Genomic DNA, 17,589 nt, shown 5'->3' on the forward strand with positions numbered 1-17,589 from the left:
CTGACCTTTCACCCCTAATCCTCAGAACAGATGGGCTGAGGAACAGGCAGAGGGGTCAGGGTTCCTCACCCCTGCTAATAGCTATGTGCTACACTAAGTTAAGCTAACTCTATTAAGGTATGGGTGACTGGGGACTCTCCTTGCGTTAAGAGAATGTCATCTCGCTGTAGGATGAGATCAGCTGATAGGCAGAGCTTTGAAGCCTTATTATACAGACAGACCGGTGTGAAAGACCAGACAGACCGGTGTGAAAGACCAGACAGACCGGTGTGAAAGACCAGACAGACCGGTGTGAAAGACCAGACAGACCGGTGTGAAAGACCAGACAGACAGGCTTGGAAGTCCTGATTACTGTTAGATGGTAAGTCCTTGCCTCAGTGAGTGAGATACCCAGGCTGTATGTGAAGTAGAAACCTGCAGCTTAATCTATCTAATACAGCAGTGCTGTCACTCTCTGCCTTAGGGAGGGGAGGTGTGTGTGTGTGAGCGTGTTTAGGGAGCATGAGCATCAACAAGCAGCCAGCACAGATGGCCGATACATCAGATATCCTCTCCTATTTTACACCAGATCCTTCACTTTGTTTATTTATGTACGTGTGTGTGTGTGTGTGTGTGTGTGTGTGTGTGTGTGTGCTGCCCAATGCCTTACCAGCTGCCCACACCCTGAGGACCATTCTCTTTCTGATCAGACGGAGCCAGAGTAGGAGGGAAAGTGGGAGTCTTCCTTCTGGTGTCTGTCCTCTTCTCTCTCGGTCCCACTATTTCTCTCTCTCTCTCTCCATTTCTCTTTCTCTAACTCTGTCCATATCTGTCGTAATGAAGACGACCAGCGGTTATTAGCGCATCAGACAGGGCTGCAGAAAATCTAATTAATTAGCCTCTTAGACACAGCTAATCTGATTGACAGCCTGACAGAGAGAGGGGGAACAAGGGAGAGGAAATTAGAGAGAGGGAGGCGGAAGCTGGAGGTATTTTGATTGCTCATATGTTAAAACTCTCTCTCTTTCTCTTCTGCAGTGGCGAAAGGACGTGGGGGCGAGCTCCGGCCACATTCCATGTTCATCCCGGGACAGTATTCCACATTGGGAAGAGTCGGGAGCGTCAACTCATCGCTCAGACATTCCAAGACAAGGGACTCTGGTTGCCAGACTGAGGAGGTGAAGATCGTTCCACCGTCCATGCGGAGAATCCGGGCTCAACGGGGACAGGGAATCGCAGCCCAGATGGCCGGAATTTCCACTTCCTCGTCTACAGGAAGCATCTCCGTCTCCAGTAGCGACGGCTGTTCCGGAATGCTGGTCCTACCCTCGCATCTGAATGTAGATGCCCAGCGCTTCCATAGTCTTCCCAGACCCGGGCCAAGGGTGTCTCTCAGCGCTGAGCCCATCTACAGCAGCACCCCCATCAGGCTGGAAGACCACAATGCACCTCAGAGGCAGATCGGCAAACTGCAGGTGGACAACACCGTGGTGCATCTGAGAAACACCCCCAGGACAGGTAATCTGAGGCCCAAGTCTCAGGAGGTGCGGGGGTCCCAGACAGGGGACTGGGGTGGTGGTCCGGCATGTGTGGTGTCCCCCCACGCTGCCTACTCCACATCCCTCATCCCCAACGCCACCATGTCCTGCTCTGCAGAGGTTGTGACCCTCCATACGTCCTCCAGCCAGCACCCCCAGACCCCCGGGACGGCCTACCCCATCTCCAGGCCTCTCAGTCTGGCCACGGGCACCAGCAGGGACCCCCTGAGCTCCACCTCCTTCACTCACAGGACCACCTGCCCTGCCCGGGCCACCTCCACACCAACACATACACATCCCCAAGACGGAGGGTTGACTGCCCCGGCAACGCCCAGCGAATCGGGCTGCTCGGATGGCAGCCTGCACAGCCACACAAGCACCATCGCCGCGACGACTCCGTCCTCGGCCGACGACCAGTGGTCAATCTATGACACACCGGAGAACGTGGTCCTGCCCCGGCGTCCTCTGACCTCTAGCTGCTCTACTCCCATCAACCATCTGAACAGCAGCATGGAGCTGTCGTCCCGCACCGACTCCAGCTCCCTGTACTCCCAGGACAACGACGGCTACTACACCTCCATGCACCTGGACTCTGGCCTGCGCTCCAGGAGCCATGGTAGCGGGCAGGGCCACGGGGTGGTAGCCAGCCGGACTGCCAGACACAGCATGTACGAGTGCCGTGAGCTACCTAGCCACGAGGAAGATTCTAACAGTCTTTACAGCGATCGCTCACTGTCCCGCAGCATCTCTCTCCGCAAGGCCAAGAAGCCGCCGCTGCCCCCAGCCCGGACTGACTCCCTCCGCCGCAAGCCTGGCGCGAAGAAGCCCCTGGGTGGAGTTAGTGCAGTTAGCATGAGTGCTAAGGGATCAGTGCTGAACGAGACACTGATTGCTAGCCTGCAGCAGAGCCTCCAGATGGGTTTGAGAGATCGAAAGGGGAAGGGCGTGTCCCCCTCCTCGCCCTCCCACAGCCCGTGCAGCGACTACGAGGACCCCTGGTTGCTGCGACCACGGAGCCAGAGCAGTGTGAGCGCCACCAGCTCCGCCACGTCGCTAGCGGCTAACAACACTAACAGTGGCGTAGTGGCTAATGTGTACTCGCTCTGTCATGTGACGCCAGCTCACAGCGACACCAGCAGCCTGCGGTCCGACTATGCAGAGTCCTGGGGCTACTACATGGATTACCCCCGTAACCATGGAGACCAGGGGCCGCAGTCCCCCTCCACGCACCAACAACTCCCTGCTGCTAACATTGTAGCGGGCACACACCCGAGGGGTCTGTCGAATGGAAGTGGGGGTCTCCACAATCACATCAATATCCAGGCCTCGGCCCCTCCAGCCCAGGAGGGAGGTGTGGCAGTCAAGCCTAAGACGGCCACCTCGTCCCCGGACAGGATCCATAGACTGACCTCCCCCTCCAGTGGCTACTCCAGCCAGTCCAACACCCCCACGGCCGGCACCCCCGTGCCCTCCTTCATGCGGTCCCACTCCCCCTCAGGACGGCCCAAGCCCAAAGTGCCGGAGAGGAAGTCTTCACTCCTGTCATCTGTTTCCATCTCCTCCTCCTCCACCTCCCTCTCCTCAAACACCTCTGACTCTCTCAGGAATTCTGGCCCCCCTCCTCCTCCCCCTCCTCCCCTGCCTCCCACCTCAGCACCCATCAGCCCCCCACCTCCTTTCCCTGCTCCTCTCCCCCCATCCAACCCCAGCTCTCCCCCTCTGCCCCTCGCACCCCTGTTACCTACAACCCCTCAGGGCACCCCCATGAGCCCTCCCCCTTACTCCACCTCTCCAGACTTCCCTCCCCCTCCTCCTCCAGATTCCCTCATCCACCCCAGCCTCTCCTTCAACGGGACCATCAGTCCTCCTCCCCCTCCATTCCCCTCCACGGTTCCCTCTCCTCCACCACCTCCCCCCCTGCCTGCCCCTGCTCCACCCACAGCCTCCCCTCTCACCTTGAAGGCAGCAAAGAACGCTCTAAAACCAGCTACGGTCACTAACAGCCCAGCAGCCAAGGAGGCCGGCAAGTCCCCCATGCCCCTGATCACCCCATTCGCCCTGCAGAGTGTGCACCTCCGCTCAGTCAAGCAGCCAGAGGAGCAAGTCAACGGCAAGGCGGAACATACCAAAGCTCAGGAAACGGGGGGCAACCAGGCCTGGGCCCTCAAGCCCCATACGCCGGAGAAGATTAAGCAGCAGGAGCATCCCACCATGCTGCCCCTGATAAACTGCACCAGTCCAGAGGAAATCACCAAGGCCTCATCTGCTGTGAAGAAGCTCTTCGCTGAACTATGCTCAGACTACAGTGATTTTGAGGTGCTGCCAGGGGGCGCCATCACCAACGCTAAACCTAAGGTACAGAGCCTGTCCAACAGCTCAGCCCAACCAGATCAGGAGGGGGAACCATCACCCCTCCCAAGCCTCGTGGAGGAGGCAATCAAAAGCTCCCCAGTCAAACAGAAACCCTCAGTGGCCTCCAAGAAGCCCAAACTATCCCTCGTCACCCCCCAATCTGTGGTGGGAGAGGAGACCGCCCAGACTACCACCACACTGAGCCCCCAGGATGAGTCAACCACCACAGAAGAAGACCAGGTGGACGCTAAAGTGAGAGAGGAAGAGACGAAAGAGAAGCAAAATGAGGAGCAGGATGAAGATGAGGCTTCAGAGAGTTCCTCAGCCCTGACAGAGAATAGTGAACCTTCCACCTCCACGGTGATCCAGGAGGAGACCCAGCCTCCGGCCACCGTTACGCAGGAGACAAGCCTCGCTGAGGGGCAGGAGCGGAACAACAGAGATGCTGAGGAGGAAGAAGAGGAAGATGAGGAAGAAGATGAGGAAGATGGGACCAGTAGTACCACTGGGTCAGTCAGCTCTAAGGACGACGAGAGTGGTGAGTTAGATTTCATTTATATTATTAACAAAAAAAGACTAATTAAATTCAGATAAACTTGCATAAAGTTGAATGTTTTGAAGAAACAAAATGGGACATCTGTTTTGTAAATGACATTGAGGCAGCTTTTACAATCAAACTTTTGGTTTCTGAGTTCGAGGTCTAGTCTGTCATCATTGGCAGCTGTTCGATGCTGACTGAATTCAGTGCTGACCTGCCAGTCAGTGCTGACTGGTTGCAGGTGTTTGTTAGCTGTGCTGACAGTTTGCGTTGGCTGAGGTAAAAGGCAGTTGGGAGAGGTTACATTGCAGGACATTAGCTGTGCTTAAGGCTCGGGGCTTTAGCTGGGGTTTCCTGCTATCCCTTGGTTCTTCTTCAAATCCCACTTCAAGGCAGGACAAAGGGCAGGTATCGGGGCCAGCTTCCCTTAAGCTAGTCTTAGACTGCCTGCTGTCTCTCTGACTGTGAAGGTATAGAAAAGGTTTAGACTGAAGGCAAGGTTAGCAACACAATACAGGTTCCCTTTATTGAATGTGATCAAAGGTTTAGGATATTGCTGGAAGGATGCACAGGGAAAGACCTCCCTGGGTCTCTGGTTTTAACTGGATCTTGAACTTGTTGTGAGAGTTGAATTGCATCTAGAAGAAGCTGCCATCTGGGCTGGCGGGAGTCCGGACTGGCCACTTTATGGGATTTTAAATTGTGTCACATTTGGGGATTTTAAGTATAATCATTGGGTCTGATTGTCTCTGCAAACAGTGCCCTAAAAATAAATGGTCTCAAAACATAGTTTGCCCATTTAGTGCTAATGTAGCATGGTGCCGCCTGTTGTCTGTTCTGTGTCATTGAGCTCGCCAGAGAGGCATCATACCTGCCTGCCTCTTCCCCTAAGTGAGAGCTCAGCTTAGTGAGGGACAGCACTGCGGCAGATGCCTGGATTTATCAGCTCTCTCAATTCAAAGGGCTTTATTGACATGAGAAACATGTTTACATTGCCAAAGCAAGTGAAATAAACGCAACAAAAAAATATCTCCATCCTCACTCCATCTTCTCTTGTTCTGGTTTGTTTTATGCTGTCGCTGTCTCATTCTAATCTATGTCTCCTCTATCTCCTTTCTATTACTGGACTCTCCTTTTGTGTCTGCTTCCCCCTCGGTCTGCTTCCCTCTGTCTGCTTCCCTCTGTCTGCTTCCCTTTCGGTCTGCTTCCCCCTTCGGTCTGCTTCCCTCTGTCTGCTTCCCTCGCGGTCTGCTTCCCCCTCGGTCTGCTTCCCCCTCTGTCTGCTTCCCTCTGTCTGCTTCCCTCTGTCTGCTTCCTTCTGTCTGCTTCCCCCTCGGTCTGCTCCCCCCTCGGTCTGCTTCCCCCTCTGTCTGCTTCCCCCTCTGTCTGCTTCCCTCTGTCTGCTTCCCTCTCGGTCTGCTTCCCCCCTCGGTCTGCTTCCCTCTGTCCACCCCATCAATTCTTATGTCCAAGTTTCTATTTTATACTGTACTCCTCTTTTTTTCATCTGTCATCCTCTATGTCTGGTTGTCTTCACTCGCTTTCTACTCTTCCTGCTCTCTCTCACTTTCTTCTCTCTTCCCTCTCTTTCACTCTCGCTCTCTTCTCTCTCTCTCTCTCTCTTCTCTCTCTCTCGCTTTCTTCTCTTCCCTCTCACTTTCTTCTCTCTCTTTCTTTCTCTCTCTCTCTCTGTCTTTCCCACTCCCTCTCTCTCTGTCTTTCCCACTCTCTCTCGCTTTCTCTCTCTCTCTTTCTTTTCTCTCTCTCTCTCTCTCTCGCTTTCTTTTCTCACTCTCGCTTTCTTTTCTCTCTCTCGCTTCCTTCTTTCTCTCCCGCTTTCTTCTCTCTCTCTCTCTCCTCTCTCTCTCTCTCTTGCTTTCTTTTCTCTCTCTCGCTTTCTTTTCTCTCTCTCGCTTTCTCTCTCTCTCTCACTTTCTTCTCTCGCTTTCTTCTCTCTCTCTCTCACTTTCTTCTCTTACTCTCTCTCTCTGGGAGGTAGGGGGCATCTGTCCTAGTGGGAGGTCTGTTTAGTGGAGGGAGGCGGGGGAATGTGGAGAGTAGGGGGAGGGACCCACTGTACGGGAGGGGAGGGGAGAGGAGATGTGGGGAGGGAGGGGGGAGGGGGAGAGCGTAACATGAGATCGCCTGCAGCGGCTCAGGCAGTCGAAGTGCAGACACGAGCGAGCGAGGGAGGAGGAGGAGAGAAGCTCAACTAGAAGAGAGAGAGCGGGAGAGAATGTAAGAAGCCAGTCACTCAGGTTACTGTTGCGGGATATCCGACCATCGGTTATGTGTGTGTGTTAGCTTGCTCCTCAGCTGCTGTCCGTGTGACGTGTGTCCTGTGTGCATGAGTTTTCATTTACCAGGTGAAGTGTTTGACTATTGTAGGGCTGTGTAATGCTTGTATGTGTTCCTCAGTCGGTGTGTATGTATTGTGTGTGTTCTCTCATCAGCATGTGTAACGTGTTTCTAATGTGTGTGTGTGTGTGTGTGTGTCTAATATGTGTGTGTCTCCTAGGTGAGGTGTTTGATTCAAGCAGCACTCCTGAGTCTTCACCGGCCCCCAGGATCCACAGGCGGGGGGATATGGTGACCCCCACACGCCCCCGAACTACCGAGGACCTCTTCGCTGCCATCCACAGGTACGCAATGGCACGGTCTCCTCTCAGTTCATCTCTCAACTCTCCATTTATTTACACCCCATACCCCTCTATCCTCCTCACCCAGCTCTCTCTGTCTCGCTCTCTAACTCTCTCTCATATTCACAACACTCTCATCCCTCTCCTATCCCCCTCAACCACCCCACTGAAATATAGCTTTATCTTACTGCTCTTTCTATCTTCGTGTCTCTCTCTCTCTCGCATTGCTTAAATGCAGCATGACACTCATCCTAACCCCTGTACCTCCCCTTCATCTTGCCATTCTCCTCAGCCCATCAATCCTCTCTCTCACATACGTTTAGCCAGGCTGTCCTTTTTTTATAATTATTTTTTTAAATGTATCTTTAACTCTGCATTGTTGGCAAAGAACCCATTTCACTGTTAGTCTACTCCTGTTGTTTATGAAGCTTGTGACAAATACAATTTGATTTGATTTGTACTTTCGTCAGGCGGTAGGCAGGTGTCTCTGGGTCTGGCAGCCAGGCAATGGAGGGCTTTTCTCTGTAACGTCTGTTAGAGACGGGCTCACTGGGAAGGGAACCCAGTAGTAGTTAATGGGTGCTGTTGAAGGGATGGTAGCTAGTAGCTTCATTTAGCAATGCTCATGCCGCCACCACCTGAGAATCTGTGTTTTTCAGTCATCTATTTCCTGTGTTTGAGGAGTGCAAACACACCCTGGTAATGGCTGAAATGGGTTTAATGTAATACATTGTCTTTCCGTTGCATCTATAAGAACACTAAAGCTTCGTCAGGGATTTAACGCATTGTCTCGAGACTTACATTGCATTCGGAATGTATTCAGACTCCTTGACTTTGTCCACATTTTGTGACGTTACAGCCTTATTCTAAAATGGATGAAACAACTTTTGGATGAAACAACACAATACCCCGTAATGACAAAACAGAAAGTTTTTTTTAGAAATGTTTGCAAATATATTAAAAATTCAAACGGATACCTTATTCACATAAGGATTCAGACCCTTTACTCAGTACTTTGTTGAAGCACCTTGGGCAGCGATTACAGCCTCGGGTATGACGCTACAAGCTCGGCACACCTGTGTTTGGGGAGTATCTCCTATTCTTCTCTACAGATCCTCTCAAGCTCTGTCAGGTTGGATGGGGAGCGTCGCTGCACAGCTATTTTCAAATCAAATCAAATCAAATTTTATTTGTCACATACACATGGTTAGCAGATGTTAATGCGAGTGTAGCGAAATGCTTGTGCTTCTAGTTCCGACAATGCAGTAATAACAAGTAATCTAACTAACAATTCCAAAACTACTGTCTTGTACACAGTGTAAGGGGATAAAGAATATGTACATAAGGATATATGAATGAGTGATGGTACAGAGCAGCATAGGCAAGATACAGTAGATGGTATCGGGTACAGTATGTACAAATGAGATGAGTATGTAAACAAAGTGGCATAGTATAGTATAAAGTGGCTAGTGATACATGTATTACATAAGGATACCGTCGATGATATAGAGTACAGTATATACGTATGCGTATGAGATGAATAATGTAGGGTAAGTAACATTTATATAAGGTAGCATTGTTTAAAGTGGCTAGTGATATATTTACATCATTTCCCATCAATTCCCATTATTAAAGTGGCTGGAGTTGAGTCAGTGTCAGTGTGTTGGCAGCAGCCACTCAGTGTTAGTGGTGGCTGTTTAACAGTCTGATGGCCTTGAGATAGAAGCTGTTTTTCAGTCTCTCGGTCCCAGCTTTTCAGGTTTCTCCAGAGATGTTAGATCGGGTTCAAGTCCGGGCTCTGGCTGGGCCACTCAAGGACATTCAGAGACTTGTCCCAAAGCCACTCCTGCGTTGTCTTGGCTGTGTGCTTAGGGTCGTTGTCCTGTTGGAAGGTGAACCTTCGCACCAGTCTGAGGTCCTGAGCGCTTTAAAGCAGGTTTTCATCAAGAATCTATCAGTACTTTGCTCCGTTAATCTTTCCCTTGATCCTGAAAAGTCTCCCAGTCCCTGCCGCTGAAAAACATCCCCACAGCACGATGCTGCCACCACCGTGCGTCACCGTAGGGATGGTACCAAGTTTCCCACAGGCGTGACGCTTGGCATTCAGGCCAAAGAGTTCAATCTTGGTTTCTTCAGACCAGAGAATCTTGTTTCTCATGGTCTGAGAGTCCTTTAGGAGCCTTTTTGGAAAACTCCAAGCAGGCTGTCATGTGCTTTTTGCTGAGGAGTGGCTTCTGTCTGGCCACTCTACCATAAAGGCCTGATTGGTGGAGTGCTGCAGAGATGGTTGTACTTCTGGAAGGTTCTCCCATCTCAACAGAGAAACTCTAGAGCTCTGTCAGAGTGACCATTGGTTACTGGTCACCTCCCTGACCAAGGCCCCTTCTCTTCTCCCCCGATTGCTCGGTTTATCTGGGCAGCCTACTCTAAGAAGAGTCTTGGTGGTTCCAAACTTCTTCCATTTAAGAATGATGGAGGCCACTGTGTTCTTGGGGACCTTCAATGCTGCAGAAATGTGTTGGTACCCTTGTGCCTCAACACAATCCTGTCTCGGAGCTCTACGGAAAATTCCTTTGAGCTCATGGCTTGGTTTTTGCTCTGACATGCACTGTCAACTGTGGGACCTTATATTGACAGGTGTGTGCCTTTCCAGATCATGTCCAATCAATCCAATCAAGTCGTAGAAACATCTCAAGGATGATCAATGGAAACAGGATGCACCTAAACTCAATTTCGAGTCTCATAGCTAAGGGTTTGAATACTTGTGTAAATAAGGTATTTCCGTTTTTTATTTTCTAAAAACCTGTTTTTGCTTTATAATTTAAAAGGTATTGTGTTTAGATTGATCAGGATTATGTTTCTTTTGATCCATTTTAGAATAAGGCTGTAAAGCAAGGGAGGGCAAAGTACGGCCCACGAGCCGTATCCGGCCCGCCGGGCACTTCAGTCCGGCCCGCGATACATTTTTTTAATTATAAAGATAAAAATAATTATGTATACCTTCTTTCTCCCCAGTTTCATTGTATGTAATTGGTAGTTACAGTCTTGTCCCATCGCTGCAACACCCGTACGGACTCGGGAGAGGCGAAGGTCGAGAGCCATGCGTCCTCCGAAACATGACCCAGCCAAGCCACACTGCTTCTTGACACAATGCCCTCTTAACCCGGAAGCCAGCTGCACCAATGTGTCGGAAGAAACACAGTACACCTGGCCAGCGTGCATGTACCTGGCCCGCCACAGGAGTCGCTACAGCTCGATGGGACAAGAAAATCTCGGCCTGCCAAACCCTCTCCTAACCCGGACAACGCTGGGCCGATTGTGCGCCGCCTCATGGGTCTGTGACGCAGCATGGAATCGAACCCGGGTCTGTAGTGACGCCTCAAGCACTTCGATGCAGTGCCTTAGACCGCTGCACCACTCGGGAGGCCCCCGCAAATTGATTTTAACAAACAATTGGTCCCCCAAAAAATGCGTCCCTCCGTTGACTTTCAAAATCACGATGTGGCCCTTGAGCCAAAAGGTTTGCCCACCCCTGCTGTAACGTAACAAAATGTGGAAAAGGGGGAGGGGTCTGAATACATTCCAAATGCACTGTATATCACAAGAAAGAGAACGAAGATAACTTTGTTTTGATGGGTGTTCATTTTTTGTAGAATTTAAAAAAGTAATAATTTAATACAGTTGACATTTTTACAAATGAACACTCAGATTATAGTGATATTATGTCTGATCTCGCAACCAATATAAAGTATGCATAGATGGATGTAATTTAGAGCCAAGTGTGTTGATTTTTAATCCGAGGGTATCCTGCTATTGACACTTATTGAATTATGCAACAGAACTTGGCAACAACAGTAATCCATGAGTCCGTCTAGACAGTGCAGGTGAGTGCAGGAAGGCATAGAAAGAACACGTTTTTGGTGGTTTCATCCCTTTATGTTAATATATTCGTATATGCAAATTAGGCACATGATTTTCTTTATTTTATCACAAAATATTTGTAAAATATTTTCCACCATTAGAAAATGTCTATACACAGTGTACAAAACATTAAGAACACCTTCCTAATATTGAGTTGCACCCCCCCCTTCTGCCCTCAGAACAGCCTCAATTCGTTGGGGCATGGACTCTTCAAGGTGTCTAAAGCATTCCACAGGGATGCTGGCCCATGTTGACTCCAATGCTTCCCACAATTGTGTCAAGTTGGCTGGATGTTCATTGGATAATGGACCATTCTTGATACACATGGAAACTGTTGAGCGTGGAAAAACCCAGCAGCGTTCCAGTTCTTGACATACTCAAACAGGTGCGCCTGGCGCCTACTACCATCCCCCGTTCAAAGGCACTCAAATATTTTGTCTTGCCCATTCACCCTCTGAATAGCACACATACACAATCCATGTCTCAAGGTTTAAAAATCCTTCTTTAACCTGTCTCCTCCCCTTCATCTACACTGATTGAAGTGGATTTAACTGATTGAAGTGGATTTAAGTGACATCATTAAGGGATCTTAGCTTTCACCTGGATTCACCTGGTCAGTCTGTCATGGAAAGAGCAGGTGTTCTTAATGTTTTTTACACTCAGTGTATAAGTGCATTCGAAGAAAAAGAAAGTTGCATTTAACAATATATGTTATACCTGAATTCCCACCAAAATCCCTGAACTCCATTCATTCATTATCCAAGCCAGTAAAAAGTTTTATGTGCTATAATTCAGTCATTATCTGATGGATTAAAAACATTCTATATGTTTTGGAGTATCTTCATCCAGTGTCCAACTGTTGCATTATTTTTTTAAACCTTTTAACTTTTTTATTTTGATGACTATTGCTACTTCTTCTTAGTGAATGAAAAGCTGATGGTTCATTCATTATTGAGCTAGTTGAACCTAAATCAGAAGCCACATTCCTGATGTAGGTTAGAGGCTTCACTTAAGAGCTTTTCTGTCTCTCACTCTCTCTGGTACACTCTGCTCTTCCAGTCTGCATGTACTCTCTACGTTCTCACACATGTGCATGCGTTCAATGGAGCATACACACACATCATTTGCTCACGCAGCCAACCGGTGTGTGTGTGTGTGTGTATCCTGGTCACGTGCAGCGGTATGATGGCCAGTGAGCTCCCGAGAATCACAGGATTTCATTTCAGGGGATTTTATTTCTACTGGCTTTTGTGTGCGTGTGCGTGTGTGTGTGTGTGTTTGCGTGCGGGCTTTACTTTTCCTGGTGGATTTCTCCTAACTCTAATATCTTTGTAGGCTATATTAGAGGCAAAGACAAGTTAGGCCTTGTGAAGGAGGGAAGCCTACAGTATGTATATGTAGACCTTAGGGCACCAGCTGTTACTGCTGACGAGAGGTAAACCCAGCACTGTTTGCCTTGTGCTCCATCTACCCTCTCTACTCTACTCCTCTCTGCGTTCTCTCCCTCTCACTACTCAGTAACTGATGAGAAATGGAGGGAGAGAACGATTCAAACCTGAATGGATTGTTATCACAACCACAGCCAGGGTAGGATGGAACTGGCTGGAGGGATTCTCACAATCAAACATTGTATTGAAAGAAAATCGATGCACCACTCAAAACCTGTGTGATGGTTGTGTGTGTTTGTGCTTCTTCATACTTTGGATCAGTATTTCCCTTTTTCTCCATCTGTCTTTCTCTTATTCCCTTTGCTCGGTCTGTCTCTCTGACATTCATTTTCTCTCTCCTCGCTCTTTTTCCCTCACCTTACCACCTTCGTTGTGTTTGTCCTTTATCTCTGTAGTTTGTGTGTGTCAATAGATCAGCATTAGTCCGGGGAGTTAGATGTGGCGTTGCCTGGGCCTGGTTAAATCAGGTGTGAGAGAGAGAGAGACGTTACGTAAGCCTGCTGCTATAACCTATGGGCTAATGTACTGCTGGAGCTCTCATGGGACCCCACAGTATTGAGGTTGCATTTGGGGCACAGCCGTCCCTCAAACATCCCAGCCTCAAATAATAGACTCCTATCCAGTCTTCTCTCATACCCGGATCTCTCTCTCTCTGTCATGGACTCCATATTACATCATGGATATATCGTGCTTGTCTTTATTTCTTGTTCTCTGTTAAAGACAGTTGATTTACTTAAACCTCTCTGTCTTTGGACCTGATCTGAAGGATTAAATGTTGCGTCTGTCTGCCTCATTCACCCTTCCTCTATGTCATTAAATCCCTTTTGTCATGTCACTGTCTGTCCTCCACACTCTTCTAGCTCCACCTCTTCTTCTTCCTCCCTGGTGCAGCGGGGGAATGCAGAGTGAGCGTTTGAGCGCCCCTTGCCTAGAGAGGTTTGGCGTGGCAAGTAGCCCATTACTGTAATTGGCCGGTCCTGTATCTTCCCTGCGGTAACGCTAGCGCTGGATTAGCGCCATAATCCCCAAGCAACCCCTGGACTCAGATTAATTATGCTGTTTTTCCCTGCGCTAATCTGATCTCCCCTGCTAGCCACGGCTTTAGCACAACGCTTATGACTAAGGAACGCATTTCTACTTTTGTGAGTCTATGGTAGGTAGACATGGTGTCGTGGAGGAGGAGAATGGCAGCCCCTGCTGGCAAGGGTTTAAATCTTTAGATTTAAAAAAAAAGCTCTGGGCACTTTTCCCAGTTAGTGTTGTTGATGAATTCCATTGTGCCACCTCTTAGCGTTCCCGTAGAGTTGCAATGTGTGCAGTTTTCACATTTTGAATAAAATATTTAAAAGCACCAGCCCTCTCCTCCCCCGCTTCCCAGCCCCTGCTCCACTCACCCCCTCTATGTTAGATTACCCTCGCTTCTTCTAGGCTTCTGAAGCAATGCACCCTGGGATTGCTGGGGGCATTGTTGACATATGGCTGAATTGGGACAATGTTCAGAAGGGGTGTGTATGCCGACTGGCATGTCTTATTAGAGGAAAGCTTTGTTTTAAAAATAAAAGTTAGTACTGATGTTCCATCATTGGTTGAGCCATAGAGTAGTAGAGAATGTTTCATTGAGTGTTGATCTGAGTAGATGTGTTTAAAGAATTGCTTCTAAGCTTTGATCTGGACTCTGGACAGTCTCCAACCACGCGCTCCCTCTCTACCCCTCCACCCTCTGTATATGTCCTGTACCCGCTGTCCTCCTACCCAGCCTGCTCAATATCACTAACCCTGTTCTCCTATATATCCATCACTCCAACCTCAGCTTAATGTCTCTAACCAACCATGTCCCTAACAAGGCTCTCCTCCTCTACCCTTAGGTCCAAGCGGAAGGTCCTGGGTCGTAAGGAGTCTGAGGAGGACAAGCCGCAGGGCCACTCCCCCTGTCCGTCTCCCCCCGTCACCCCCACGGGCGCCTCCCCCAGCCTAGTATCCTCGCTGTCCATGGGCAGGCAGACAGGCTCCATTCAGCGCAACCTGCGCAAGTCTGCCACCAGCAGCGACACCTTCAAGGCTCTGCTCCTGAAGAAGGGAAGCCGCTCCGAGACCAGCTTCCGAATGTCGGCCGCCGACATGCTGCGTTGCACAGACCCGCGCTTCCAGAGGACGCGCTCCGAGTCCTCCCTGGACCCGCCCTCTTCACCATCATCGCCGACAACACCACACAGCCCTTGCGCTTCCCCAGGTCGCAGCAAGAGGGCGCCAGAGGATTGGGCCCGCAACGAGGGCCTGTCCTACTCCTCCCCATCATCATCACTGAGCGGCATGAAGTACGGGCGATCGCGCACGCCGCCCTCTGCTGCCAGCAGCAAGTACAACGCCCGCAACCGCATTCTGAGCAGCCCTATGACGGTCATCTGCGAGCGTGAGGGAGAGTTAGCTGAGAGCGCAGAATGCGGGGACGTCCCTGACAGCCAGCCCTGCCCCTTGCCCCTCCCCCCGCTCCAGGGTTCCAACGGCACTTTATCTGAGGAGAGCAGTAGTTAGATAGAAGGGACCGCCCCCTGGATACAGGGACTTGAACTCACTCATGGTCGCCAGGGAGGGTTGGGCCCAATGATGGGCCCTCCAGAGACTCATGTGCCCCCCGAGCCCCACCCCTGGCTCCAGATCCTGTAGATTTTGGGCCTGGTTCTGAGGAAGCGGACCTGACTGGCCCTCAGACCGACCGGACTGTTCTTAGTCTGAAGTGGAGACCGACTCAGCTGCAGCTTTTCAAGACTAATTTTCCTGCATTTAGTTTTGATAACCCCATTGTTTGTGTTACAAAAAAAGTCATCATTATCGTTTTTTTCCAAAGACTGATGTTCCCGTTTTGTTTGTTTGCTCGTTTTAATAAAAAAAAATATTCCTGTTAGAGCTTCAGAGGTGCTGATTGTATTCAGGGTTGGTTCCTGTAGTTTTTAGGTTTCTCTAAGGTTAAGGGAAAAGCTAAGGTGATATGAAGGTATTGAAAAGTGACAAGTTGTTTTTATTTTGGCTGCAGTGGTGCCATTAGTTAGTCAGGCGTTGGAATGTGGAACTTGAAGGTGTGCTAGGGGCTGGCTTAAATGCAGTGTATTTCTGCTCTGCTTGCTGTTCATCTCCTGTTATCTTGAGTCTTAACATACCATTGCTTGTGAGTATGTATGGTAAAACAATATAGAACATGTGGCAAACAGTAACAGAACGGTACACCAAATGGTTCCGGGACACAGCTCCAGTTTTGGTTCTTGTCAAGTTTTCTTTCTGCTCTTTGAAGTCTGTGGTTTGCAGGGGCTGGACCTTTCAGTGGTAAAAGGGAAGTGCAGAGGGATCGTGACTGCCCCATAGGGACAGGCAGGTGAAGAGACGCACATGGACAATGGCTAGGTCTATTCTACACAAGACACACAGCCAATATGATGGATTTAATATGGAGGTTTGGAAAACCTTGGATTTTTGGAATTTTAGTTTGTAGATTTGCACTGTCCATATGTGTTTTCTTTTTCTTTGTTTGTGTCATTTTAAAACCATGTGTTTAGAATTGTTTTATCAGTAAGCCTGTGTTTAGGTATCCTCCTTTTCCCTCACGTTAGGAAATTTAGAATTCATCTTAAAAAAAGTCAAGTGGAAAAATATTAACTGCAAACTGTCATTTTTATTTGTGATCATTTTGGTTACCAAAGAGCTAAACAATTCAATGTAGCCTGCTGTTTATGCTAATATGGATACAATCTGAATCTGTGATTAGCCGTACTGGACCGGACCTATTGACCGAGGTCCAGTATTGTAGAGTTTGATGACATGACCTACTAGAACCTTCTAGGGCTTATGATTACCATCACGCAGTTTACGTTTCTACTAGGTTTCTCTCTCTTGCGCAGTTTTATATGGTTCTTTTTGTTTAAAAAAAGTTTAAGTAGCATTACTTATTTTCAAAGACTTTGTCATTTTTTTGAGCCCTTGTTGAAAGGGAGTGTTTTTCTTTTGTAGACTATTTATTTTAAAATAGTGAGGTTGTGACGTGGTACTCCAACACCCAGCAGTCAGGTACTCCCAACACCCAGACAACCAGCAGTCAGTACTCCAGCCCCAGACAACCAGCAGTCAGGTGGAGGTGAGGAAAGGTTTGGGGCGGGGAAGGATCAGGAGGTGAGGAAAGGTTTGGGGCGGGGAAGGATCAGGAGGTGAGGAAAGGTTTGGGGCGGGGAGGGATCGGGAGGTGCAGGAATAAGTGGAGAGCCTGGACCACAGTTCACGGGCTAGGTTTACAAAGCTAGAGCAAATATTGTAACATTTATAGTGGTATTAAAAACCTAAAGAGGTACAACAGTGGTTAACACAAATATTCCACCCTGGTGCAAAAGCTCAGTAAATCTGACTTGATGTATCATAGGAGGTGACAAGCGTGACTCTTCCTACTCTGAGAGCCTGTAACAACCCAGGTTTAATCACCTGTGACCAATGGGTCTCGCAGAGTTCAGACCCAGTCATGATTCAGAGCTCGTCTCAGTCCGGCTCATGATGGGAGTTTATGAAGTCTCAATCTCAGCTCGCTGAGGAAGAGGAGTGGAAGAATGAAATAAAGGTGGATGTAAAGGAGGCAGGCAGGCTAACCTCTTGTGTATATGTCTGTGTAATAAAACATGTTGATATTTAGTGTCTCGTCTCTACCTCTGTGTGATTCACGACCATCTGCCAGCCCGCCGCCCAAATTACCGCCTCATTAGCACCGTTGCCATGGCACCCACTGTCGTCTGTCATCCGCAAAACTTCAGAGGCCATCACTTAGCCCCCACTTCCTCCTCCAGGTCATCCCTTATGCCTCTCACCTCTGGACGTCCTGTTAGAGCTCTGCGTCACCGGGTGTCACATAATATTCCACTGTTGTGCCATCATAACTGTGTGACATATAGTGACACTGCATAAATGTCACCTCTTCTAATATTCCATGAAGACAGAGACCGTGTTGGTTGCTGTAATAGAGACCAAGTTATCTCCATAGGGACACTGGCTTGGCATATTCACCAATCCACACACGGCTATATGAAATGGTGCTATATAGAACAACAAAGCACCCTTAGTTTTAGCAGTCCACCCACTATTGGGATGACTGGTAGCCCGCAACACTGGAATATTTAACTGTGTTACTCCATCTCCCCTTTAAT

General features: G+C 49.1%; 1 protein-coding gene across 10 annotated transcripts in view; it reads left to right on the forward strand.

The window, feature by feature from the left end:
- LOC139407248 (NHS-like 1b) overlaps window positions 1-17,080 on the forward strand; it is a 167,280-nt gene extending 150,200 nt beyond the window's left edge. For 9 of the 10 annotated variants that reach the window (XM_071150857.1, XM_071150853.1, XM_071150858.1 and 6 more), the window contains 3 exons: window positions 1,018-4,407; window positions 6,926-7,049; window positions 14,281-17,080. In XM_071150857.1, the coding sequence (XP_071006958.1) occupies window positions 1,018-4,407; window positions 6,926-7,049; window positions 14,281-14,947 (4,181 nt within the window). In that variant the 3' untranslated portion in view covers window positions 14,948-17,080. Of the gene's footprint in view, window positions 1-1,017; window positions 4,408-6,925; window positions 7,050-13,275; window positions 13,362-14,280 lie in introns of all 10 variants that reach the window. The other variant, XM_071150861.1, reaches the window with a different exon arrangement.
- Window positions 17,081-17,589: the final 509 nt, after the last annotated feature.

The sequence above is a fragment of the Oncorhynchus clarkii genome, chromosome 4, assembly GCF_045791955.1.
Source record: "Oncorhynchus clarkii lewisi isolate Uvic-CL-2024 chromosome 4, UVic_Ocla_1.0, whole genome shotgun sequence".
NCBI classification, from domain to species: Eukaryota; Metazoa; Chordata; class Actinopteri; order Salmoniformes; family Salmonidae; genus Oncorhynchus; species Oncorhynchus clarkii.